This window comes from Labrus mixtus, chromosome 14 (genome assembly GCF_963584025.1).
Source record: "Labrus mixtus chromosome 14, fLabMix1.1, whole genome shotgun sequence".
In the NCBI taxonomy this organism is placed as follows: Eukaryota; Metazoa; Chordata; class Actinopteri; order Labriformes; family Labridae; genus Labrus; species Labrus mixtus.
In genome coordinates this window covers 14,035,555-14,063,049 of record NC_083625.1, presented here as the reverse complement: position 1 = coordinate 14,063,049, position 27,495 = coordinate 14,035,555, and the positions used below count along the sequence as shown (strand labels likewise).

The following is a 27,495-nucleotide window of genomic DNA, read 5'->3' as shown; positions in this document are numbered from 1 at the left end:
TCACAATTAATTTAATTAAATAACATTTTAAAGTCCCTGTAAACCAAAAGAAAATATGTTTTTTAGTTTTTTATACAAAAGAAGAATGTCTTATTAACCACCAGGCCAAATTTCAGCAACGAAAAAAACGTATAAGTTTATAAAATTAAGCATTCAATTAATTTGTAAATATCGCAGTAACTTCTTTGCAAACGTGAAATATGTACCCGGAAGTCGGAAGTCGACACGTTTTTTGTCATATCCCTCCCCCTTAAGTCCAGCGCGAAAACTATACTTTCACTTCTGTCCATAGACTGTAAATATTACGCTCCTATAGACTGTGCAATAACACGCCACCACTCTGAGGTGAGTTAAAATAAAAACATTTAAAATACTGCAACCAGCTAAATCTTTGTTCACTGCAAAGTGGAACATTCAGCTCGACAGTGAGCCAGGAAGTTGTAATCACTGCAAAGTAGCATGCAGACCAAACCTACTTTGCAAGCTAGCTTGTAGAATCGTTGAGTTAGCAGCAACTAGCAAGCCAATGTATGTGTAAAACAAGCTAAACAGACAATATATTAAAACGTGTTTGGTTAGTATTAATTATTGTATAGAGCTTTCATGGTGAAGCAGCTAGTGGTAATGTATTTTAAGGTCAGACTACAAACTTTTCAGAGAGACTGTTACAGCTAAGGATAAACACATGGACATGTTTTCCTTGCTGATCAAATGTGTGATTCTTCTGCATAGCCTTCAAAGGTACTCTCTAACAGGCTTGTCCATTTAGATTAGTAGCAACAATCTGACAGTCATTAAAATACCAAAAGTCACAGTTCCAATCATCCAATACCCGAGATAATTATGACAAACCAGAATCACAAGTGGCATTGTGGATTAGTTTACACAACCTCCTTTTGTTTTCAAAAGAACTGCTGATTCCACTTGTATGTTCTCATCTCTTCTCTCTCTTGTCTCTTTTACTTCCCCTTTCTCTTTTTGATAGCAAACATGTCTAAAATAGACAAGATGAGCATCCTGGGGGTGAGGAGCTTCGGCATTGAGGATAAAGACAAACAAGTGATCTCTTTCTTTTCTCCTTTGACTGTGCTTGTAGGACCCAATGGAGCAGGGAAAACGGTATGAGAACATGTTTTGAGGGCAAAGTTTGACTAGAGTATTACCTGCAGTCAATGAATGAAAGTTGTCACTGAATCTTTGACATGGCACACGTAGACTGAGTGTGACTGGTCTTGATCATTCATTTTCTTGTCTCATATTTCGAAAGCAGCCACAAGAAAAGTTGTCGAAGATATTTCAAAGTGACAAATTCAGCTCTCTCAAAGTGATTAACTATTTCTGTGAACTCTTTCTTTCCCCCCCAGACTATTATTGAGTGTCTTAAGTATGCAACAGCAGGAGAACTTCCCCCTGGATCTAAAGGAGGTGCTTTCGTTCATGATCCAAAGGTGAGCTCATTCACTTGTGTTTGTAAGTAACTCAGGCTTGCTTTAGATTTTGTTTTGAGCTCTTAAGTGCTGTTGTATTGGGATTGGAATCAGCGTTTTAGAAAGTGTATCTCCTTCTAACCCTTTTAGCGCTTTCATTAGATGTTTAAAGTTTTTATTCATACCTTACCATTTTAATTTCTGCTTAAGTGCCATAGTACCTTTTTAACCCAGATCTTCCACCAGATACGTGTGCAATGCGTGTCCACTCCCGTCCGTTGCAGTTCCGTGCCCCCTCGTCTGTCAACACCCATAGGCTGCTTTAAGCACAGCCGGACAGCTGGAGTGCCGATACTAAGGAATTCCTGCGGTAATTTTACAGATTCAATCGCGACAGCGCATGATAATACGATGTACGTATGTGGTATAAAACCATTTAAAACACATGAACAAACACACAGACGGTCTTTGTTCTGAACCGTCCTAATGGAGTGTTTTATTCTGAAAATAAACCGGATGTTTTATTGTTGTCCCCGTGTCTAACTTCACGTCCAGCTGGATCTTTTCTGTGGTAAATTGAAGCGCTGTGCTCCGACATCCGGCAAAAATAGAAGCCTTGCGTATCTGCTGCGTAGGGCTGCCGTAACAGAGCGGAGACGGGCCGAACGCACATCTGGTGGAATTTAGGCTTTAGTCCATGTGAAGTCAGTATATGCTTTGTGAATTCAGGATGCCCATGAGACAGATGTACGCGCACAGATCCGACTCTTATTCTCTGATGTTAACGGAGAGAAAGTGACGATCCATCGCTCCATGTCTTGCACCCAGAAGGCAAAAAACTACACTTTCAAAAGTTTGGAGCAGGTCATTACTAGAGTGAAGTAAGTCACAGTCTAAAACTCTTGTACTTGTGTTTGTGCCATCTTTACAAAAAAATCATATCTTTTTTTCATTTTATGTTAATGTAACATGACCCTCTTCTTTACATGTGACCTCTACTATCATTCATGCAGGGATGGTGAGAAAAAGAGCTTGTCATCAAAGTGCGGTGAACTGGATCGGGAGATGATCTCTGCACTGGGTGTATCGAAGCCTGTCCTGAATAATGTCATCTTTTGTCACCAAGAAGAGTCGAACTGGCCTCTTACCGAGGGCAAAGCGCTCAAGGACAAGTTTGACTCCATCTTTGCTGCAACCAAGTAAAGCACACGGAATCTTCCATCTTTGTTTTATCATTTTGATTAAATAAATGACTCCAAATTGTCTAAACATGAGCCTAAGTACCTGAGGGACTTCAGGAAAAATACAAACCTGCTGATATTAGTGGGATATTTTGGTTAGAAGGGGTACTCAGAATTTATATTTCTTCTTCCCAGGTATATCAAAGCTCTGGACACGATGCGTCAGTTGCGACTCAAGCAGAGTCAAACAGTCAAAGAGTGTCAGGTGGAGCTGCGCTACCTGAAGCAGAACACAGAGAAAGCCCAACAGATTAAAGAGATGGTTGCCACCAAGGAGGCTCAACTGATGGCCTCTAAAGACAGCGTCCAGCTGATAGAGAACCAGATTGATCCACTTGAGGTTTGTGGATTTATTTTGTTTATAGACAGAGCAAATGCAGAAAAGGAAATTTCCTCGCAGCAGCTTTAATAGATATTTGAATCATTGTTTACACCCACCCACACATAATTTTTTACATGTTCTTTGTATAAAACATGTCTAGAAAAAAAATCAGCAAACATTAATTTTTTTTTTTAGTTGCTGAGTTGTAAAAAATCAGCCACAGTGTTGAGTCTTTATGCATCATATTTTGTGTAACACATGACATATCTGACCTTGAACATGTTTTTGACTATTTTTTTTTCTGGAAGAATCTGAGAGAGAGCGCAATTAAAAACTGTATGTTAAAAACAATATATTCATAGAACAATGATTAAAAGAATTTTTAACAAAGTCAGTCGACTGGTATATTGATGAAAGTGCAGATTTCAGCACGTGACTAGATATAGGTATCAGTCTGAAAAACCAAAGTGTATCAACAGTGGTAGTATATACTGTGCGTCTTAAAAGAAGACTTGATGTATAGACCACTGGAAACACCATCAACTGAAACCATGTGATTTAAGCTAAACATACAGTCAGTCTGAGGTCTAAGCACATCAGAGTCATGTACGATGTAGAACTCTTAATGTCTCTGATCAACCTTTACGTACACTTTTAGATAAGACTCACCGATATTGACATGAAGCTGGGTAAAGTGATGAAGCTGGACAATGACATCAAGGCTTTGGACAGCAGGAAGAAACAGATGGAAGAGGACAACAAAGAGCTTGAAGAAACGATGGAACAGGTAAGAAAAATACATCATAGATGCATCATGCATATGTAAACAAGTGTATGTATCAAGTGCTTCATTTGTATGATGGAGAAACAATGAAATAAGTATTTGAAGAGGACCTTGAATAGAATAAAAACAGGAATGAGTAATTGAAGAGCGCAGGGAACAAGATACCAGAAATAGTGCAGGTTACATATGTGCCCAAATGTTTTCAGGACATGGCATGGGGCTTGAAAGATATTAGATACTAAATGAAATGCATGAGCAAAGATGATAATTCTGAGACAAAAAAAGGGAAAACACATTAAGCCCCCTGTTTCAGTCCCCCGGTCTGTTTGAGAGTTTATTTAGCTAAGCACGTGCTTAACAATACTCCAGCCTCCACTCTGTAAGAAGTGTCATTATCCTAAATGGGAAAATAACAGAAAGACTGCAGATGGTGAATAGGGTTGTTTAGCTAGTTGATCACTGGCTTGTATTGATATGAATGTCTTTTACGACTGATGGGAGTTTCTGGTACGTCTGCTATACAGGAGCTAGAACACTTTTCCTTCTGTTTCAGAGTAGTGTCTGCATTTCAAAAGGTTTTTTCATGACATATTTTATTGACATAGACGGTATTTATAAAGTGGTTCAGAAAAGGCACAAATGTTTGTATAGCACTTTTCTAGTCTTCTGACTACTTGAAGCACTTCTTACACCACATGTCACGTTCACCCATTCACATCACACTCACACACTGATGGCAGAGACTGCTATGTAAAGTCTATCAGTATTAACTAATCACGTTCACATCACATTCACACGCCGCTGACGCAGCAGCAATTAGGTGGCTGCTGAACACAAATAAATGTATATTTTCTGGGGGACCGCATTTTGTGAGTTTAACCATTTCATACATTTTTCCCTTTTTTTGTATGGCAGTGGTGTGTGTGTTTTTTTTTAACTTTGCCAATAACATCCCTGTTCATGTTTTAACAACATACACAAACAAATTGTCTCAACGTTTTACCTCTTTGTAACTTACAAAATAAAAATTAACAAGGGTGCAAACGTGTCACCTTTTGGTGAAATTCGCCGTTTTGGATCCCAATTAGGTCATTTGTGTGAGTTATTTAGATCTGTAATAAAAACATTTGGGGGGGGAGGGGGTCTAATTTACATAACGTTATTTTTCCATGAAAACACTGGAAAGATTCGAAGTCTGCTTAGCAAGCCAGCCTTTCTGTTAAACATCCTGTCTGATCATATTTACTGTTTGGTAGCCATAGGTAAAGATGTAGATGATGAGAGAAATGTGTGCTAGCTGAAGGTAACTTCATTCAGCTTTCTGGTTCATTATTATCTCAGGCAACATTAAAGTGACAGCTGGTCAACACATGTAATAAGAGAGGGAATATAAACTTAATGAAAACCAGCAGGAGCAAAACTTCAGGTTAATATATTGATAATGTTACATATTTAATGATAGAAGAGAAAATATTGTCACCCTTGATGACTGTATTATGATGCTCTCTCAGACTCTGCTCTGAGAGCTACCTGCATAGTGACCGCCCTTCACGTCACCCCTTAGTAGAATATGGTAAGCCCTGTTCTGCAAATTCATCCCATTTATAAAAAGGGACTGCAGGTTGGGAGCATCATGGGGTTTTTCATGTTTCACTGAAGCTTTATCAAAAAGTTAAAACAGAAAATAGATATAGACAAGCAATTGTGTTTTTCTTATTGTTTGCACCGCTTCTTTAGTCGGTCTGAATGCTAAAATCATCCGTAAATTCACATTTTAAAGCTGATATTTAAAAAAATAATAATCTTCCTGGGGGAGCATGCCCCCGGACCCCCCTAGGTGGTTTGGATCCATGTCACCTTTTTCATCCCTGATGAGTTTGCACCCCTGATTAAATACCAAAAGCTATTTTTTAAAATAATTTTAAAATGAACTCAAAAGACCCTTAGTGGTTGCTCAAGATATAAACAATACACAGATCATAATGAGATATTGAATACAGGAATATGAATGCTATGAAAATAAGATCAAGTTTGTCCTCATTTTAATAAGTAATACTTAACTTTCTAAGTATGAACCAGTCTCTGAAAGCTTATTTCTTTCTCGCGCCCCTCAGTAAAGTCTGTCCTCCCGCCATTATGACTGTTTCGATCAGTTCTGCATTTCCAAAGTCTTGAATGTGAGATTATTTTTGTGTGAGGAAAGAAAGCATCAGCAGCTGATAGCCATGGCATGCAAGTTGCTTTATGTGAAGAATACTTTTGAAAACAGCTACTAATTGTTTTGTGCATGATGTGCCCTGATGTGCTCACTTAGCGTCAGAGCCGATCTAAGCCTGTGAGCCGTGTTTGCTGCAGGTGTTCCAGGGTTCAGATGAGCAGCTGCAGGACATTTACCAGAACCATCAGAAGACGGTGAGGGAGAAGGAGCGCAGGCTGACCGACTGTCAGAAGGAGCTGGAGAGAGCTGGTCGGGAATGTCAGAGACTCAACAGAGTCAAAGCTGATCTCCTGGTAGAACAAGGTACACGCACGTATATATCTAAAGTATAATCATGAAGGTGATCATTATATATATATATATATATAAAGAGCTATTTTTCCTATAGACTATATGTGCTGCTCTCTGCTTCTTTCAAGGTCGTCTGCAACTTCAGGCTGACAGACAAACTCAAAACATCAAGAACCGCGACACTCAGGTATAAAAATGAACCTCCCTTCACTTGTGCAGCACTACCGTACAAAGTTTGCTGGGAAAGATGCATGGTACATTTTAGATGACAATCATTTGCTCTTACGGTGGTGAAATTCACTTATGTGAATTGTTGTGCATCAAAAGAAATGTAAGGAGCAGACAAACTCCAGTGCACACAGCTAACAAGGTCAGATTTACAATTAGACCCTCAGTTTCCAAACAAAGCCCAATTACTATAGCAAAGCCAGAATGCTGTCAAATACTGAAAGAAACAAAAGCTGCTAATGGTTCACAGCTGTTTTAAAAAGGACTTTCAAGTGTAGGGATTATTTATGAGATTCAAACGTTTTATATATACATATTTTCTTTCTCAGGTTCGCTCTCTGTCATCTTATCTGGGGATGGAGGGTTATGACCGACCTCCTTTTTCCACTCTTCAACTTGAGAGCTTTAATCGTCATGTCGCACAGAGACTGGAGCAGGAGAAAGACACAGCCACTCAGGTTCTGGTAAGAAATACTCCCCTCCGGTCCTATTCACGTTTGTGTGTGTTTTAGATATTACCATCAACCTACCAAAACAAGCATGTTTCAGTTTTACACCAACATTTCTGGATTCCTGTGGCTCAATAGTCCATAAAACTTAAGCAATGTCATGATTTTGTTTTCTGTAATTTGATCACTGATAATTGTGTAAGAGGGAATCACATTTGATGTAACTATTGTTGAATCTTTGACCTTTTAAAAAGCCTCGTTTTCTACACTTTCCAAATGTTGTATTCTGCCCTCAAGAACTGTTTTTATTTGCTACTTTCAGTTGTTGCAAATAAGTGCTCCATATACCACCATGGTGCCTGATTCCTCCTCTCATTACTCTGTCCACTCAGGCGGATCTGCAGGAGAAGGAGCAGCAGAAGCAGCAGTCCATCGATGAAATGAGGGACAAGAAGACCGGCTTGGAGAGAACAGTGGAGTTGAAGAGAGACCTGCAGGGGAAAAAGCAGCAAGAACTAAGGAACATCAGGGCAGAGCTGCAGAGGCTGGAGGGTTCATCGAGCCGACTGCAGGAACTGGAGATTGAACTGGCGAAAGCAGTGAGCATGAACACAGACCAAGCCTGTGGATTTCTTATTTGGTGTGAATTTTAGCAAGCGGCTGGTGTGTAGAACAGCATTTTTCTTGTTTTTTGTTTTCTTTTTCACAATTTTTTTTGTTTAGTTGCTGACTCCTTTTCTTTCTCCCCTCTCCTTTTTTTACGGGATACGTTTGTAAAACACTTAGTAACATCAGCTGCAGAAAAGTGACTTTTCAAATGTATTTCTCTCTTGGTGCATGAGAGAAAACTGATTTGTGTTATTCCTTTTACTTTGTTCTTATCTAAACTCACTTTAAAAAAAACCCTCTGAATTCATTGTATCATGTAACTGAGATACAGCAAACCTTTTTCCATATTTTCTAAACGCACTACTTTCTAAGTTTGTGTGTGTCTCTTTTCTATTTCAGGAGCGTGAGTTGCAGAGCGCAGTTCAAAACTCCAATGTGGAGGAGCTGAAGGCCGAGGTGGTGGAGCTCCAGAGAGAAAAGGCTGAACTTGATCGCGCACAAAGACATCTGGACAAAGAGATGGAGATGCTCAACTCACACACCACTGCACGGACGCAGATGGACATGCTAAAAAAAGACAAGGTAATGTGTTATTATCTGTGTCTTATCTCTCCTCACTCTTTTTCCTCTTCCCATCTATGTCTTACCCCTTCTTTTTATTTACTCTGCTGGCTCCACTCTCATTTTTCCTCTGTGATTTGTTCAGACTGAGAAGGATGAGCAGGTACGTAAGATCAAGTCTCGTCACAGTGAGGATCTGGTGTCACTGCTCGGCCACTTCCCTAACAAGAGAGAGCTGGAGGACTGGATCTATTCCAAATCTAAGGAAATCAACAGTACCAGGGACAGACTTGCCAAACTCAAGTTAGTAAAATTTACTAACATTAAAAAATCAAGCTCAATGAAACAAGAAATAACCAATTTTCCCTTTGCTACTCTGTTTAACTGTAAAAATTGTCATGATTCTCAGTAAGGACCTGGCATCGAGCGAGCAGAATAAAAGCCATATTGCTGCTGAGGTACGAAAAAAGGAGCAGCAGTTGGCACACGACCAAGAGAAGTTCTTCAATGTATGTGGCAGTCAGGATCTGGAGCAGGACCTGGGCAAACTCCAAGAAGACCTGGAGAAGGTCTCCAAACAAAGAGGTGAATCTCCAAAATAAACCATTTAAGGATCATCTTTACAAAGACAGTTATAGTAGTGAAGATTTGCTTCCATCCGACTTACAAGAATTGAGTGTCGTGTTTAAGATTTTTATGGTACAAATACAAATCTGATCTGTTTGTTATTTTTCCCTACCCCAGCCATGCTGGCTGGAGCCACAGCAGTGTACACTCAGTTCATCAGCCAGCTGACAGAGGAGAGAGAGCCCTGCTGCCCTGTGTGCCAGAGAACGTTCCCCTCAGAGCCAGATCTGCAGGAAGTTATCAGCGACATGCAGTCCAAACTGCGCCTAGTGCCAGACAAGCTGAAAAACACTGAGCAGGACCTGAAGAGGAAGGAGAGGAAGAGAGATGATATGGTGGCTCTCCGTCCTGTCAGGTACGGAGAAAGTCTACATTCATAAGTCTGGTGGGCAAAGGAGAAAAAAATACATTTCATATTAACTTAATTTCAAATAACTGTGTAACATTTTTGCTTGATAAATACAAAAGCGACTGAAGGATCTTTGACAGACAAGACAAAAACAGACATGGGGTTGGCGCTACGACAAGGAATCTTTTTTAATTTTTTACAGCAGACGATAAAATAAGCCCTGTCTTAAGAAGGCTTACATATGACAGGTGTGTTCAGGATCTCATACCTTCTGTTGTGTTTAGAAACACATTTAAAACGGTGTGAGCATCATCGAAGAGCTGATATGGTTCTCGGTTTCAGACTTTTCTGCTAGAGCTCATGAATTAGCCATGATCCAGTCAACCAAAACAAAAACAAAAACAAACGGCAAACCAAATCTGTCAAAAACAATCTCTGTTGTTTTATCCGCCCTCAAAATCATAACACACAGCTGACTGTAGCCTTGCTTGTCACACTAAAAATAGATTTTCAGCTTCAATCTGCCGTGTTCATTCAAGCAGCAAGGCATGCCGGGAAAGGCGGATGAGTTCTCTCCAAACCTCTGCAGCGGTGCATCAAAATATTGTTCTACTGAATTTAATTCATGAAATAAAAAGAAATGGCATTGAAGAAAGGTGAAGGAAAAACATGTTATTCAAATGTTAAAGACGAATGCTGTGTTTGGCAGTCTGTACAGCCTTTTTGACAGCATTTATTATCATATTATCATTATCATTTATTTCGGCTCAGTTCTGTCAAATAGTGATTCACTATACCATTCACTCATTTAAATGTAGACAATGATCTAGCTTTAGTACAGTTCTAAACTATGTGTGTATTGTTTTATCCAGTAACTCTGGCTCATTCCTCTTGTTTTAAGTAGAAGTATGAACAATATGGTGCTCTTTTCATGCATCATGAATATTTGAATGAGTTTGTGTTACCTTAAGAGAAACGAGAGCAGAGAGGAGGTTTCACAACAACCTCACTAGATGGAGCCAGATTGTCATATAATACAGATTTGTTTGAGGAGCAGAGCTCCAGTCTGCAGCAACATTTTTTTATTGAAATGAATGCATGTTTAATGTCCAACCTTTCAGCAAGTGGGATGAAATTCAAAGCAGTGAAACCTTTTTAAAATGCAGTAAAAAAAAAAAAAAGACGCTCATAAACAACATACAAAGCAGATTTACAAAATGTATTTTTTTCTCCAAAAAATGCCTTCAAACCACCAACATAAAAGTGTTTTCAGTCCAACTCTATATATCTGAACAACAAAGTTATTCTTCTTCTAAATGTAGCCATGCATCTTTAATGCTTTTAAGCATTGCATTACCATTTTGAAGAACCTTAATGCAAAACGAAGGAGAGACAAGTCCACTCTGAGTCTGAGTGAGCTTGAAACCTTGAAAATGGAGAACTGAAGTAACTTGGTTATTCGGAAAACGAGTTGGCTTTCTCATAGCTTTTATTTGCTGGATAGGATTAAAGATAGAAATAAGAAGAAAACAACTCCTGATTTTTATTTTTTTTTTGCTGTTCCCTGAGGTTATCCAATCTTAATTATTCTCGATTGTACGAGTGTTGTATAACTCCGAAAAATGTTGTCCTTTATCCTGTTTCGTTTGGCCACAGACAATATATTTAATAACTACAGAGAGAACATGGATGTTTATCCTTTGTACATTTAATAAATACTTCTATTCGTTCAATGTTTTCCAGGCAGTCCATCATACAGTTTGAGGAGAAGGAGCTGCCTGAGTTAAGAAACCGCCTGCAGACTGTGAACAGAGAAATCGAGAAACTGAAGGGTGATGTGGAGGAGCAGGAGACTCTGCTTGGTACCCTGATGTCAGAGGAGGAAACAGCAAAGGCCTGCCTACAGGACATTTCTCTCATGGACAGATACCTGGTACCATTCTTCTGTCTGTTTCACTCTCTTTCACCTCTCCCATCTCAGGCAGAGTTTAACAACAGCCTTTCTCTCCCATTCCCATCCCCTCTCCCTCCAAAAAGAATTGATTACAGCCTTCCTTTTCCTCTTTCCAGATGGACCTTAGAGAGGTGGAGAGGAAAGTAGCTCAGCATGCAGCTAAACTTCAGGGAGTAGACCTGACCAGAACCATCCAGCAAGTCAGTCAGGAGAAACAAGAAACTCAGCACAAGCTCGACACCAGTAAGATAATATCATACACCCACTAAAAGGGGAAATGTCATTATCCTGTAGTCTGGGTCTTTTTTTGTTGTTGTTGCAGTTAAGCTCCTCCCACCTAATGATGCACCAAACTTGCACGCCAGCTATCGGCATAATTGCAAACTGTCTGTTACATTCAGCTTGATATGCTGGACTCAGAGGACAGAAACACTCTTGACAGCCATCAAAAGAGTTAAAAAAAAGAGTTAAAAAAGTTAGAAACCGGTTTGTGCTGCACAGCTGCACTTGTTTGTGGCGAGGGAAGAGAGAGAGAAAGAGAACGAGGTTGCTGCTTCTAAGGAGCTGTGAGCACCCTGCTGGGTGTCAATAAAAGAGGTCTTATCTCATACATCTGACATAGCTACAGCCAACTTCTTGAGTCAAGGACAGAATGTAGCCTTTCTATTGGCTCACTGCCTAAGTAAACTTTCAGTGGGTGTGTCCGAGCATGGATGACTCTCTCTCTCTCTCTCTCTCTCTCTCTCTCTCTCTCTCTCTCTCTCTCTCTCTCTCTCTCTCTCGTCTTTATGCCTTTTCATGATCCTCCTGTAAACAAGATGCTCTGCCATTGTGTTCTTTTGAAGTTTTGTGATTATTTTATCTGATTCCAGTCTAAACTTTCACCTGCATAATCCTAGGTGTTAAAGTTACAACCCGGTTCGAATCCGACCTGTGGCTACTTTCTCGCGTGTCATTCCCCACACTCTCTCTCCCCCGATTTCCAACTCTATCCACTACTCTGTCTTTCAAATAAAGGCGCACAAAGTAATCTTCAAAACACATGTATTCTTTAAAACCCAATGTACATTTTAAAATACTCTTTCAGTATGCCGATGGGTCTAATTAAATAAACAAAATTTGGTGGAAAATGTGTTTAAAATTTAAGGAAATGTTAATGCTTCCCTTTTTTACTACTCTACCATGTTTTCTACCATAACTGTATTAGCGTTCTCTTGTCATCCTTTAAGTTATGTGACAACACAGTTGAAAGCAGTGACGGCTTTAATAAATTAGATGTTTCGATCTATAAAGCCACATTTAATCCAACAACCTGTTAAATACATCCCGCAAGATCACTTCAAGGCTAATTGCATTTCCTGGCGTAAGTTGGAAAAGGGAATTAAATTAAAAGATATTTCCTTTTGCCTGTGTGTAACTTCATTTGTTCTTGCAGGCTCGAGCAAAATGGAGCTGAAACGAAAGCTCATCCAGGACCAGCAGGATCAAATTCAGACGCTTAAAAGTGCTGTGAACGAGACGAGAGCAGAGAAACTCCAGCTGAGCAGTGATATGCAGAGGCAGCAGCAGCTGGAGGAGCAGTGTGTGGAGTTCACCTCCGAAATACAGACCTTAACCAGGGACATCAGGGTACACTTTTGTGTTTTTTTGATCATTTGCATTACCGCACGCAGCGCACAGCAACAACAAGCATGGCGGAAAGTGAAAGTACCGGCTCTACGGTGGATGAGTTAGTTCCAAAAAGGGGAGTGACTTCAGTGGTGTGGTATTGGTTTGATGACAACAGATCAGATGTACAACAAACGATGGTAATGTGTAAGAAGTGCTGAAGACCTTGACAACAAAGGGGGGGCAACACATCAAACCTATTTTGACCACCTCTAACCTAAGCACTCGAAGGAGCACAATAACACAGTGCTACTGAAATGAACTAATGTAAAATTCATATTTTCTATATTTTTCAGTATTTTGTCATACCGTCAAGAATATTGTTATCTCAAAAATACCCAGAAATATTATGATGATTTGTTTTAAGGGTCATATTGCCAACCCCTGTTTCTGACACCTTATAACACATTGGAAACACCTTTTTAAGTCAACTCAACAGTTCCTCTTGTTTGTTTTTGTAGGGCCGTACACCCTGTAAGTTTTTTCTCTGAACAGCCTATAATGGAAAATTTTAAATCTTAACTAATTATATTTTAACTTTTTTTGGGGGGGTCACATATCAGTACCACACACAGGCATTTGTTTGTTTTATATGTGTAGCATCATTTTGGTATATTTATTCTCGCAGTTATTCACTTATACCTGAACTGTCTGACGTTTTTTTTTCTATCACTTCTTGTCCAACCAGGAAGCAAATGAACAGCTCTCCCCTTTATCTGCTGCTCTTGATAAGCTGCAACAGGAGAAGCAGGAGCTGGTGGAGCGCAAGAGGCAAAAGCAGGAGGAGGGGCAGGAGAAGGTGGACACATTCACACCGTTGTCTTTCTTTGAAATTACAATTTGTCAGTATTGAAAATGTTGATTTTATCCTCGTCAACGCAATCCACTGGTTGTTCCTTCCTCTGTGTTTGAAACGAATGGGCTAATCATACTTTATACCTTGTCACAGATCAACGCCATCAAAGAGCGAGTGAAGGTGATCACCACTTTGGAGAGAGACATCAACAAATACATCGATGAAGGCAAAGACCAATATAAAGAGGTATCATGCTGACATTTTCATTTATGGTGGACTTAACATACACATGGCTATCTAAAAAGAAAGTAATGCTTGCCTTGATTCTAGCTGAAGAGTTGTGGCTGTGTTGAGTTAATATTTTTTGCAATCATCTAACATCTTTTGTGTGTTTCAGCAAAAAGAGGCTGAGCTTCAAGAAACCAACACTCAGCTCCATGAAGCTGAGAAGCATAAAGAGAAGATCAACAAGGAGATGGGAAACATCCGTCAGGACATTGACACTCAGAAGGTACAGTCTCCAGAGTCTTCATTCCTGTCTGTTTTTTTTGTTTGACTTTTTGAATAACAAAGTTCAGTCATCTTTGAACTAATATGAACTAAGTTTTGCTTCTTATTAAGGGATGTCACAATCTCCCAGAAGTTAACATGTTTTAAATGTGTGTTTTTCGTAGGTCCAGGAGCGCTGGCTGCAGGACAACCTGACACTAAGGAAGCGAGTTGAGGAGTTGAAGGAGGTTGTGGTTAAACGTGAAGCTCTAATGAAAGACATGGGCGACATGCAAGTCATGCAGCTGCGCCAGTAAGAGCCTTCACTGCTAATGATCGTATGTAAGATGAAAAAAAATGTTAAGAGCGAACCAGGAGGGAAAGAATCTGTTGTAGACAACCCCAATCTCTCTTAACCTGGAAGTGTTACTCTTACTTGAGTAGTAGTGACTTATGGACAGGTTGCTAGTTATGTCAATGTTTATCCACAATGTTTTCACTTCACCTGGCTTTCAGAGAGAGACGTGAATCCGAACGCAAGTTGGAAGACCTGAAGAAGAACCGCGGTGTCGCAGTGGGTCGTCAAAAAGGCTTCGAGGAGGAGATACTGCACTACAGGTGAGATATTCAGATCCAGGGTTTAACGCAGGACAGAGCTTTAACACATTAAGCTGAAATGATCATCATTATATTGTATTATGGGGAAATAACTACGCGTTTGTGAATGCATGACATCGGCCTTGCACATCCTGCGGTAGTTTGGAGCGTTGGTTGTGCAATTGTGCATTGTGGATATAACGCTAGGAGCAGTGTAGAGTTGTATGGTTGTGAGACTGGAAATGTCAACATCGGAGACACCGCAGAGCCTCTACAACAGTAGTGGAAAGTTTAGAAGAAAAGTTAACAGATGGAGTCTGCAACTACCCGCACTATGATGTGTCATTACCGTTGCATAGCAGCCAAAATAGCTGACGACAGATCATCTTGACTTCTGCGTTTTATGCCGTCTGATTTTTGTGGTGCTCCCTATTGAGGAATCCTCCAGAAACACGCGTTGTACATAGGCAAGTATGTGAAGATTAATGTTCATGATGCAGCAGGATGTCTACGCATACACGTGGTTCAAAAGCAAGTATATTTGGAAGATTTAACACTGAGTACTTTTTTATGTAACAGTATTGAATACCCCAAATATACCAACCAACTTCAGATCTGTTCAAGGCATGAACTTTCTTTTATTCAATTGTTTATTTATTTATTCCAGAAAAGAGCTGAGAGAAGATCAGTACAACAAAGCTGATGAGCGCTACAAAAACAAGATGATCACAATGAGGACCACAGAGCTGGTCATCAAAGACCTGGATATCTACTACAAGGCCCTCGATCAGTAAGTGTTGCTCTAACATGAACACACAAACTTATAGCTGGCATACACCACAGGACTTTTGGCTGAGTATTTATTTCTTTGAAATGCAACATTCAGGTACGGCAGTAAAGCGAGCTAAGTTTTGTTTTGTGAATTCTATGAAACAATTTGTTCCCTTAACTTCTAAGAGCAACGCCATTTTCCCCTGATACTGGAGAGTGTCCGCTAAAGATCAGGACCCATAGTCACAAACATTATGAGAATCCTCTCAGAGAGCTCCTAAACTTAGCTTAAAGAATCCCAGCAGGGATTTTTAGTTTATTTAGGAACATTCCCAGAGCAACTCTGAGCAAGGAAGTGTCACGGCCGGCTCACAAACCCATGACAAAACTGGAGGAGACAAGGAGTACGCTTCAACAATCACGTTTATTTGCACAACAGCAAATTAAACCAAAAGGTGCGGAGCATCGACTTGAACAACAATTTGGTACACCGGACTCCCCGCACCAACTTCCTGATAAGGTACCCACTTTCTCACCAAGAGTTCATCCTCAATGAAGTAGCCATGTGCCCTATCCTTCTCCTCTGCAACAGAGAGTGCAGCCTCCAACAGCACCTTCAAGGAGGGATCTGACTGCTGCTCTGCTACCAACTCTGCACGGGAGACAGACAAAGGAAAGTTAGACCACTTCCCACAAGGTTCAGAACTGACACTTACTTCTCTAGAGTCAGTTCCAGCACGAGCCCTGGAGCGTGTCACAGCACAAGCTCCCAACGCCTCGCTCCCATTGGACTCCTCTTCATCCTGCACACTATGAACCGGAACGGGACCAACCAGTGGGACAGGGGACGAATCCCCCGCCCACACACGGCCACCAGCTAACCCATTACCAAGAATAACATGAACACCGCGCAACTGGCAACGCCGGGCGCACCGCAATGCACACCTCACCTTGCACCAGATCTGAGAACAAATGAATCTTGTGTACAGGGGCAGACAAGACGGACAGTCCCATACCTAGGCCCAGCTCCCTATCACCTGTATCAGACTGCTCTGAAAACGGAAGAACTGACGCCAGGATAAATGAGCCTGAGTCCCTCAGGATCTTCACCGGCACTTTCTCACCATCAGCCGTAAGGGAAACAAAACCATCCGAAATAAAAGGCAAGTAGGCCTCATCACAGGAAACACTGCCACCACCCTGAACATCAGAAAATTTGGGACCAACCTTAACAAGAGCAGCCAGCGCCACAGACCTTACCTCCCCCTGTTTGTTTCTCTTAAAGGCATAGCAATCAGCTTTAATATGACCCTTCCTGTAACAGAAATGGCACATCTTCTCCACACCACGCAGTTTCATATTTACGTCAACAGGCCTACTTGACACCCCCGGGGAAAACACCGGCGTAACAGGACTATCCCTATGACCGTCAACCCCCACGCACATCCCCCCCAAACACTACGATGAGTTAACGCATATTGGTCGGCCAAAGCAGCGCCCTCCCCCACTGTCTTTACTTGCTGCTCGGTTAAATATGTGGGAATCCGACTAGGCACAGCAATTTTCAGTTGTTCCAACACAATAAGTTCACACAGCTCACCAAATGTTTCAACCTCCAAAGAAGCACGCCAACGATTAAACGAAGTCAACAGGTCACGGGAAAACTCCAGGTATGACTGTCTTTCTCCCTTCCTACTGTTCCTAAAGCGCTGGCGGTAAGCCTCGGGAACCATTTCATAGCACTTGAGGACAGCTGACTTAGCAGAAGCATAACTCAAACTATCAGTAACAGACAATGCAGCGCATGCCTCCTGTGCCCTGTCCGTCAACACACACTGCAGGAGCACTGTCCGCTCATCTTCAGGCCAACCACGAGAGTCTGCCACTCTCTCAAACAGAGAAAAGAAACGTCTCCGGATCTCGCTCATTAAACTTCGGAACAAGCCGCAAGTTATTTAACACGTCAAATTGATTAGGAGAGCGGCCAGTAGAAGAAATACCATCTTCACTCAGACCATGCAAAGCACCCAAGCTCACTCTACCCTCTCTGACCAAGTTAATTTTTCACGCTCTCACGTGATCCGAACCTGCTCCGTTTCAAGCTTAATTTTCTCGATACTTAACTCTTTCTCAGCCTCCCTCCGTTGTTTTACCTTGTCGTGTTCCAACTGAAGCAACAGCAGCTCCTTCTGTTGTTCAAACGACAAACCGGACAAGGTCGGAGACAATGGCAAAGGCAACCCCGTCGCTCTACGCACATCACCCGTTGCGCCTGGCAAAACATCCATATCGTACAAGTTCGCTATTAAAATAGACTTAACCGTGTCCTTGCGCCTTTTATCGCTTATTTCTAGCCGATAATGGTCCGCAATTTTTAACAGCTGCTCTTTGGTACAGTCATCCAAAAACACCTCCTACGGAGACTCAAAAAAAACTCCTCAACACGAGCCATATTCCGACAGCACAACTGACGGAAAGTGAGCCAAAACCACACTGAAAACACACGGCAAGACAGGAGCGTCCCCTCTAACTGCCTGATCAAATACTTGCTAACTCAACCCTATCCGTCTTCGTATGCGTACTGGCGGTGGGTATTTACGCAGCAATGAAAGCAGCATGTCATATCTGACAGCTGGAGTGCCGAGACAAAAGAGTTCCCGCTGTAAATATAGATTACACTTGAGACAGCGCTCGCTCTATGTGGTATAAAAACCTTATGAAAAACCTTATAGACACATCAACAAACACGCCAGGTCATTGTTCTGAACCATCAAAACAGAATATTTTCATTTCGTTTCGGTGTCTGACTTCCTGTCCCGCTCGACCTTTTCTGTAGTAAATTGACGCATAATGCTCCAGCATCTGGAAAAAATAGAATCCTTGCATATCTGCTGCAGAGGGCTCCGGACTGCCGGTGCTGAGACGCAGCACAGCGGAGCCAGTGGAAGCACACACATTAACTAAAGTGAAAACCTATCAGCTGCGCTCCCGTAACAGAACGGAGACAGACCGGACACACATGGTGGACTTTAGGGGTAAGGCAAGTAAAGATTAGACAAATCTAAATAAATACAGATGAAAATGATTTGTTCATATGTTATAAGTTATATAAAAATATAGTACATTTAAAAAAAATAAAAAAACTTTAATTGCAGCTAGTGTAAACCCCAATGAACAATATAAAAAAAATAAAAAAGATATTCAGTTGCTATTTCCAAACTGAACTCCAATCAGCACACACCTTTCACAGACAGGGAAATTCACATTTATCTCTATCATACAAAGCAACGCAGTTATGACGTTTGTGGTGAGGGGGTGAGTTTCCTTTGTGTAGGTGAGCAGTGAATATGCAGCAAGACACGTCACAAGTCATGAAGTGAATTGTCTTTTGTCTGTTACCACAATACACTTCAAAGTGTTGTGGTAAATGAATGAGGGCCATGTAGTGCATAGCTGTTGTGTAGTTTTGGACTTATTGCAGCAACCATGACTTAAGTATATCAGTTAGAGCGTCGATCAGCACACATTTCAAAGTTTAATATTTCAGACATCTAATAAGGGTTAACCCTAACCCTAACCCTTTTTAAAGAAAATCAGGCTTACAATCAATGAAATACGTCAAAATGAATATTTGACAATTGAAGTTGACTTTCATTGTCTTGTAGATTTTTTATGTGCAGCTTACTGGCAGAAAATTATCGAAAAATCAGATTTTCTTCCTAGAAATGTGACCGCATCACTATCATGGGCATCATTTTAACGTGGCATCAGTTTATATTTGAAATGCTGATAAGAATGCACTTCGTATTTGGGAGGGTGGCAACAGACGGTCAGTACATCCTTAACTGAAACACTGCAGTTTAATTTGTTTTAAATTAAACTCTGCGCTGTGTTAAAATAATAAATCATTGGATTTAAAGTTTATTGTTTATTAGTGTGAAGAATGAATTAGCTCCTTCCTTTTCTCTAGTGGTTTTCATGCCTCAAATCAATACTTCGTAGTTCCAGCAGCCAATCCTTTTTCTTTTTTTTTGGGGGGGGGGGGGGGTTAACTTTAGCCCAGCAGAGTAACTAACCAAGGATAAAAATTCAGTATAGAAGTTTGAACTCAGGAGGCCTCATACAATCTGATAGAGAGCAGAGGCATCGTTTACCCATGTGTGTGGGTTACCTAATCAGTGTATGCACTGTTATCAAGATCATAAAGCAGGCTTTCCATCCAGGTCACAGTTTCTGAATAAACCGAAGAAGTTTCATGGTGAGATGTTTTGATTTGGTTGATGTGAAACTGCCTCTGTCGCAGACTCTGCAGCAAAAGTCATGAAGTGTTTATAAAACCCATTGAAGACAGAGATGTGCGGCTCAATTATACCCATGTCTTTGATGTAAAAGGACTGAGTCAGAACTTGTCCCTGGTGTGTGTGTTTGTTATTGTTTTCAACATTTTCTATGAATAATGTAGAGTGTACTATAATCTCGTTGTTTTAGTGCAAACATCATAGTTGTACTTATATTTTGAAAAATAGTCTCATCAGAACTAGTAGTCATCCCTTTTCTGTTATAAGTTATGTTAATGACTGTATCACATTAAACCATGCGTAAGCTGTCCCACACTCTATAAACACATACTTACAAAACAACTTGTGAATAGAATGAATGCAGAGTGGGCTGTTGGTGTATTGGGTCACAAAGAAATAAAGCTGTCACTAAAGGTGAGTGGACTGAATATGGCCTCTTGTGTTGCTACATTTCTGCATTATATTTGGACCACATGAGTAGAAAAGTCATGTAACGTTTTAAAAACAATCCTTTGCATTAAAATGTCCATCAAGCACGCATTTAGCCAAGGAAACACAAAGAGAACTCTGTACAAAATAGACTATAACTCCTGCCTGTGGCAGCTTGAATTGATTTCCTTGCACTGCTTGAGCTCAAAATAAGTTCCAAATATATTTTCACGTGAAGCAGGGACGATTGATTTTGTGTCCTGTTATACACTGTAAAAGTCAGAAAGGGGCCCTCAGTAGGTCAGGCTGATATGGAATTTTTGGGGCCGATATATATATATATATATATATGAATATATAGATATAAAAAGTAACTGCACATGTACGTGCATCACAGCTTGACACTGCAGAGAGTGATAATTCTTGTTCTAATCCATATAGCACATTCTGCTGGTGAAAGAACTGCTAGGTTAATATAATGAAACTTGAATTATATTATATTTGACTGGTAAATAAATCTAGTAAAATCAGTACATAGATGCAATAAAATGAGCCAATACCGTTAGTCCCTGGATGAGCTAATTTCAGGCTGATGAATCGGTCGGGCTCTAGTCCTCAGTAAGCCTGTATGAATAATTCAAATGTGTATTTGTTCTGCTACATTATTCTTAAACATGAAAGTCCAAGGAAGGAAGATATTCTGTATCTATTATTTTCAATAATCTATACCTATTTATTCTGTGACCAAGTCATGTTATATTTTTTTGTTCCCTTTAAGTCTTATATTGTTACAATACACCATTACATCCAGTAACCTCTATAGGATTTGGTCGATGAAATGTATAAATAGGGTAGCTTTCTGTCACTTTTATGTTTTATCTTTTTATCCGCCATATATGGTCTTCGGAAGAAGCACTTTTGGTAATACAGTTATCACCCCGGTGATTTCAAACCACATAAGAGTTCAGTATCAGTTTGAAGATTGTAGACCAAGTCATTCTTGGTATGCCGGAAATCATCTTCTAGTTGGCTGCATTCAAGTTTTTCATACCAACAGATATCTTACACAGTGGTATGCTCATTTTGCCTTCTCAAGCCTCGGTCCTCCGCTTTTTCTCTAGTAAATACTGGCTTCATTTACACAGTTCAATCCTTCAGTTTCATTGCATATATTACTCTTATTACACAGGACAACAACTTCATCACAACCAGTGACACCAAATGTAATTCTGTGCGCTTTTATATCTGTTTGGGTGCAGGTCACAAAGGCAAGTAGAGGCAGGGAAAGGGAGGGGTGACATGAATGTGATCATAAAGAGTGTACCATATATAAGAAGTTGGGCATAGCTGGGAATTTGGCATGTGGTCCTTTGCCAGTTTTTGTTCTTTTCGAACTAGGAGTTACAATATTTAGATGACAGAGATGGTATCTGTTGCTACATTTGGGGAGGGGCAATCACAGGTATCCACATCCTAAAGGAAACCATGTTTTATCCTCAGTCGTAAACTGTTTACAATGGGAATGATTAATAAACCAGTCGGGTTTCTTTGTCTTCTAATAAACATACAGCGACATCTTCTTGGAACCAGTGGAGTCTCCCCCTGCTGGCAAAAAAAATAATGCTGGTTTAAAGCACTTCAACATCATCGTAGCTCTGTAAACCAAGAGGCTACATCTACTTCTTTTATACAGTTCATGCTTGTGATCTATTACTTGAAACAATAATATTTTATTCAGTTGGATGCATGGTTTGGTGTTTATAACTCCAGATCATGACCCTTCTGTCTTAAGCTTATCACCTGATTGTCAAATGGAAATGACACTTTGATCAAATGTCCAACAAAAAAAGAATATAAGTATGTAAGGAGGTTAATCACAACATCTAGTGTACTCATTTTCTTTTACCTCTTTGTCTTTTTTTTCCAGATCCATCATGAGATTTCACAGCATGAAGATGAATGAGATCAACAAAATTATCCGAGACCTGTGGCGCAGCACATACAGGGGTCAAGGTGCATGGGACATTAAAAACAGAAATTCAAATTCATGGTATTGAAGTGTAGTGTTTGTTTGTGTAATGTCTAGTGTGTCACCACTCCTTCTTGCTCCCTCTCCAGACATTGAGTATGTGGAGATCCGGTCTGATGTGGACGAGAACTCTTCAGCAGGAGTGAGGCGGAGGGTTTACAACTACAGAGTAGTTATGGTAAAAGGAGACACTGCTTTGGATATGAGAGGACGCTGCAGCGCGGGTCAGAAGGTACCTGAAAAATGTGTTCTCCATGAGCATATACATATATATCACAAAAAGGTTATTTATCGGGACTTTATGTGGATATAAAGTGTTATTTTTTAAATTTGCTTTATTTGATTATTTATTTAAAACATGTTTGTTTAGGTGTTGGCATCCCTGATCATCCGTCTAGCTCTGGCAGAGACCTTCTGTCTGAACTGTGGGATCTTGGCCCTGGATGAGCCCACCACCAACCTGGACCGGGACAACATTGAGTCACTGGCGCACGCCCTTGTGGAGTCAGTACAGACACAGATTCAAACAGTGTTTTTACCATTACATTTGTGATAAAAAGATGATTTACTTATTATTATTTCTGGGCTTTTTTATGCCTTTATTAAAGAGACAGGACCGTGGATAGAGTCAGAAATTGGGGAGAGAGAGAGTGGGAAAATGCGGCAGAGTAGCTAACAGGTCAGATACGAACTCGGGGTGCCCGCTTTTGAGGACTGTATCGTCTGTACATGGGCCACCATCCCCCCGTTTACTCCTAACTCTTACATGAAAGCCTAAAAGAAACAGAGGAACAGACAATTACAGAAGTAAGCCTTGTACTCTTTGTGTAAAATCTAGGTCTAAACACAAAAGAGGATATAAACCAGGAAGTCCAAGACCGTTTGACAGTTTATATTTTGGCAATTTTAACAATCTAAGAATTTTTCACAGCAGAGACAGTTTGCTCATCCATCTCCAATGGATACTACAATCTCTCACTACAATCTCCGTTATTGTAGTGAGAGCACATTGCAACAATGAAACCTTTGTTGCCCCCTAGGGGGATTTGTCTTGTCTTGTCACTGAGAACATGATCACATAAAAGTCAAAATACATCAACAACTATACAGGACCAGGGGTGTGTCCTGACTTTTTTGACTGGGGTGGCCCACCTAGGGAACTGGCTCATGCAGGGGTGGCATGAAGTTTGTGGGCACACACAAACAAATTTCTTTTTTCTTTTCTTTTTTTTTACCCTTTTTTATACCTTCTAATTAAATGTGCTTTAAATAACACAATTTGGAAACAGACAGAGTACATCTTCTTAGCTTGATTCTTTAAGGACTTAACAAAACAGATGTATGTGCAAAGTCACAATTTTTGCTCTGGAGTTGCATACAAACTCGTATGAGCCATCCAACTGTTGAAAACAGCCAGAATAGTTGATTTGAACTTAAGTCCAGCCTCTTATTGGGCAATTAGCCAATCCTACATTTGGATTTTGGGGTGACACCTGGAGTGGCCAATCAGATTTTAAAGGGGGCCCATGGCACCTCTGGCCACGCCCCTGTACAGGACAGCCCAAAATAACATAAAACAATATCATTAAGATTTTTAATTTTAATGCACCATTTCAAAAATAAGCATGTGTATATATATATATTTTTTACTTATATGCATGATTACAAGCATGTAAGTGATGTCATACCACAAGTGAAATAAAGTGAAGAATGCCAAGTTCATACCATATTATCAGAGCTTATTAAGCAGCTGAATACTCTGTACTTAATGGTATAAATATTTGATCTTATTTTTTAAAACTGGATAAAAATTTTATGAAGGGTTAAGTTTAGCATTTCAAAGCTTAAAATCTTCAGTTTTCAAGAATACAAGTTATTTGGAGTCTGCATAGCTTTAGCCGTTAGATAAAAATACATCTTCTAACATTATATGCATTGAGTAACCTTCTATAGAACATATAAACTACAGTCCCACCACAATATCTTCTGTAGTTTATGTTGCACCAGTTACATTACTCGGCGAACTCATTCTTATTGTATTATCGTTTAAACTGTATTTATCTTTTGTTCGCCCTTCCCAGAATCATTAAGAGCCGCTCTCGCCAGCGAAACTTCCAGCTGCTGATCATCACCCACGATGAGGACTTTGTGGAGCTGCTGGGTAGGTCCAGCTACATCGAGCACTTCTATCGCATCAGAAAGAACCAGGACCAGAACTCTGAGATCACAAAGTGCAGCATCACCTCCCTCTCATCGTACCTCCACTGAAGGAAAATGACTCTTTGAACTCCTTTTGGATTTTCACTGTAAACTTTGGACTTTCTGCATGCATTTCCTTTATGGAAAATGTCCCAGTGAACACGTTTCAAAATGTTAAAAATACAATAATTTGACAAGAAAAGCATTCTTCAAGACACTCCTTCTATTCTGTTAACTGTTCTTTAAAGTTTTAAAGCACAATTTAACCTACATAGTGTGGCTGACAATAATCAACTCAGATTTATTTCAAGTAATCTCCAAAACTGGAATGATAAATTTTCATTTTTGAATCACTTTTGGGTTACCTGAACATAATTTGTGGTCGACACTATAACACTTCCTCCAGTACGCCAAGGAAGTTCTTGTTTGTGCTTCCATAAAAGTTCTATAAAACTAAAAGTTATGATGCCATTGAATGGCTTGAACAGCCTCAAGCGTGTTGATATACACCTTTTTTTGTTTTGTCATTTCGAGACTAACTTTGTTTTTTTTTTTGTCTTTTCAAAGTCCAGTAGCTGTGTGATGGCCAGACATGGCAACAGAATGATCTGTTCTGCTAAAAACAATAAGTCATGGCAATATTGCAGTTTTCAGTTGTTTCCATGTTTTCCTCTTGGAGAGCTCATCATTAAATTTCTTGTGAAGGTACAAGCTGTTGCATATTACTGTCTCTCTTTTTACCTGAGTAATCAATTTGTTTAGAAGGGACTTTTTGGATGGAAACAGACTTTTTAGATTCAGAGAAAAGTAACTCAGTTTTGTGAAGTTGCTCATCAGCCACAGCGTTATCCAAACCAATCTTATCTCTTGTAATACTGCAGACTCACTGCATCTTCCTTTTTTGTTATGAGTAAAAAAAATGGCAAAGGCGTAGTCAAAGCACGTATAAAAGCATGTCATTCTCAGCCAAGACATCAGAACAAGCTGCAAGCTCACAACTGAGAGATCAACTCAACAGCTTCCCCTCAGAGGTCAACAGGTTCCCGCTACAATCATGAAGACGATGATGCTTCTGGTGTTACCTGCTGTAGCTATGCTGATTACTTTGTCTGTTTCCAATCCCACTCGTCACAATCCTGGGCATATCAACCACATGATCGACATGGTGACAAAATACAAAAAGTCTATCAGTGTGTCAGTGAAGGTAAGCTAAACTAATAAACAGGCACTTTACTTGCTTGTTTATTCATCGATTATATTTTTGCATATTCTTGTTGAAACTAACTTAAAACATCTAATTCCCTTTTATGTTGTGCAGAAACTTTTTGTGGAGGATGTGTCACTTCTGGCAGAAGGCAGCGAACCATGTGGGGTAAGAAGTTTTACATACATAAATCTAAAATGTGCTGCATAGTAACTTAAGAAGACAAATTACAAGAATAATATCCATGGTCATTTTCCTAATGAAACATAATTAGAACCGTGGTTTATCTCAAAAGTTCATAGTGTTGTGTATCTCTTAAAACAGAACAAGTTCTTCTGCAAAGTGCATCAAATCCTGGAGAACCATGAGAAGATCAGAAGGGACATTAACTTTGTGCATGTCTTGGAGACGCATATCAACGAAACCACCAATGTAAGAGTTCCAGTTTTTAAAGTAAAAGTGGAGGGGAGGGAGGGGGTTAAAAGTCAAACACACGATTCTTAAATTAACTTCTTGTATTTCAGGTAAACTGTACGGAGACCCTGAAGAATGTGACAACTTCAGTGGAAACCAAACCGATACTTGTACTTTTGGATAATCTCCTCAAATGTTGCCAGCACCAGAACCTCAATGCGTCCAAAAAGAGCAACATCTGATTCAATGCTACAAACAACACAATGTAATGGTCTTTCACCAGATGTTTACTTGTATCTGTCCGGTTATCTGATTTTAAACGGCAAACAGCCACTGTAATGACTTAATAAGACTTGGAAGTAGATAATTAAAGATGGAAGTTATTGCTTATTTATTTTTGTATTTACTCTACTTAATAAGTTATGGCTTTTTTTTTGTTTGAGTGATATATTTATTGTAATCCTCTCCTACAGTACTGAAACAAGTGTTGACAGAACAATAAACCTCCTTGCCAATGAGTGAAGTGTGTATGGATTTGATTCATGTTGTGAGACATGCTACTAAGTATCTGAAAAACACTTCAAACACGTTATTTTATCATGTGGATTTTTGTTGCTCTTTTACATACTTCAAATAACACATTTTCTCATTCAGTCTTTCAAAAAACGTACCTTTCAAATTTAAAACCTTCTAAATCATTTTAAAGAAACACATTGTATCGGTCCTTTTCTGTTTTTCTTGTAGATTTGACTTTAAGATTTGAACCATAAACGGGCCTTTTGAAAGCGTTCTGTTCGTTTTACTGCTCTGTTACAAACCACATAAATGTTTCTCAGTAGCAGGCTGGATAGGAGACACACTGCCGCTTTGTATCCAGGAAATCAACTTTGTAATCTTTACAAATAGGTCATTTTTTTGCTGATTGACGCTTATGTTAGTCTAGGCCTGTGTAGAACTCTACATGTTAAACCACAAAAAACACTACTGTCTCTCAGTGGCATCAGGGCACAGTAACAACTGTTAGCCCAGGACTCTGAATTCCTCCCATACACCGTTAGTAAAAAATATACTGGTATGTTCTTACATATATACTTAATACTCAAAATATGCAGTAAGATGAAGTTGGCCTGAGGATAATGACTGTCTTACTATTAATCAGGGGGATTTTGTTTCTATTAAAGGTCACATATCCTAATTTCCTAAAGTTTAAATAAGGCTCAGAGGTCACTAAAACATATCGGTGAAATTTCTTGCTTAAAAAAATCCACTCTGATCCTGCATTGTATCGTGCCTATAAACCCCTCTATTTCAGCCCTGCTTAGAACAGCCTGTGTCTGTAGCTTTGAATGCAAGTAAGCTGTGCCTGACCACGCCCCCCTTCTGGAAGGGCTTGGGCGGCTCAGGCTTTCTTGCACCATGCCTGATTGTTTACGGTGAGAAGGCACACTCAGAGGGCAGAACAAACACCTATAGCTGTGGGAGTGTCACCCACCTGGGGAAGGGGTTACTGCCCTTTGTAATGTCACATGGGGAAAATCTCC

The 27,495-nt window shown here is 40.0% G+C and overlaps 1 protein-coding gene across 1 annotated transcript; it reads left to right on the top strand.

Moving 5' to 3' along the window:
• The first annotated feature begins 234 nt into the window (after positions 1-234).
• rad50 (RAD50 homolog, double strand break repair protein) lies at positions 235-26,472 on the top strand. The gene is made up of 31 exons (XM_061055187.1): positions 235-345; positions 986-1,119; positions 1,365-1,448; positions 2,157-2,308; positions 2,441-2,626; positions 2,804-3,008; positions 3,649-3,777; positions 6,130-6,295; positions 6,412-6,470; positions 6,841-6,975; positions 7,353-7,559; positions 7,969-8,151; positions 8,276-8,433; positions 8,540-8,715; positions 8,875-9,112; positions 10,850-11,039; positions 11,177-11,303; positions 12,496-12,689; positions 13,417-13,527; positions 13,678-13,770; positions 13,922-14,035; positions 14,199-14,326; positions 14,530-14,631; positions 15,278-15,400; positions 22,036-22,121; positions 22,227-22,369; positions 22,508-22,641; positions 24,219-25,540; positions 25,655-25,708; positions 25,865-25,972; positions 26,065-26,472. Exons 2-28 carry the CDS (start codon positions 991-993, stop codon positions 24,403-24,405), a joined length of 3,939 nt encoding a protein of 1,312 aa, XP_060911170.1. The 5' UTR covers positions 235-345; positions 986-990; the 3' UTR covers positions 24,406-25,540; positions 25,655-25,708; positions 25,865-25,972; positions 26,065-26,472.
• Positions 26,473-27,495: the final 1,023 nt, after the last annotated feature.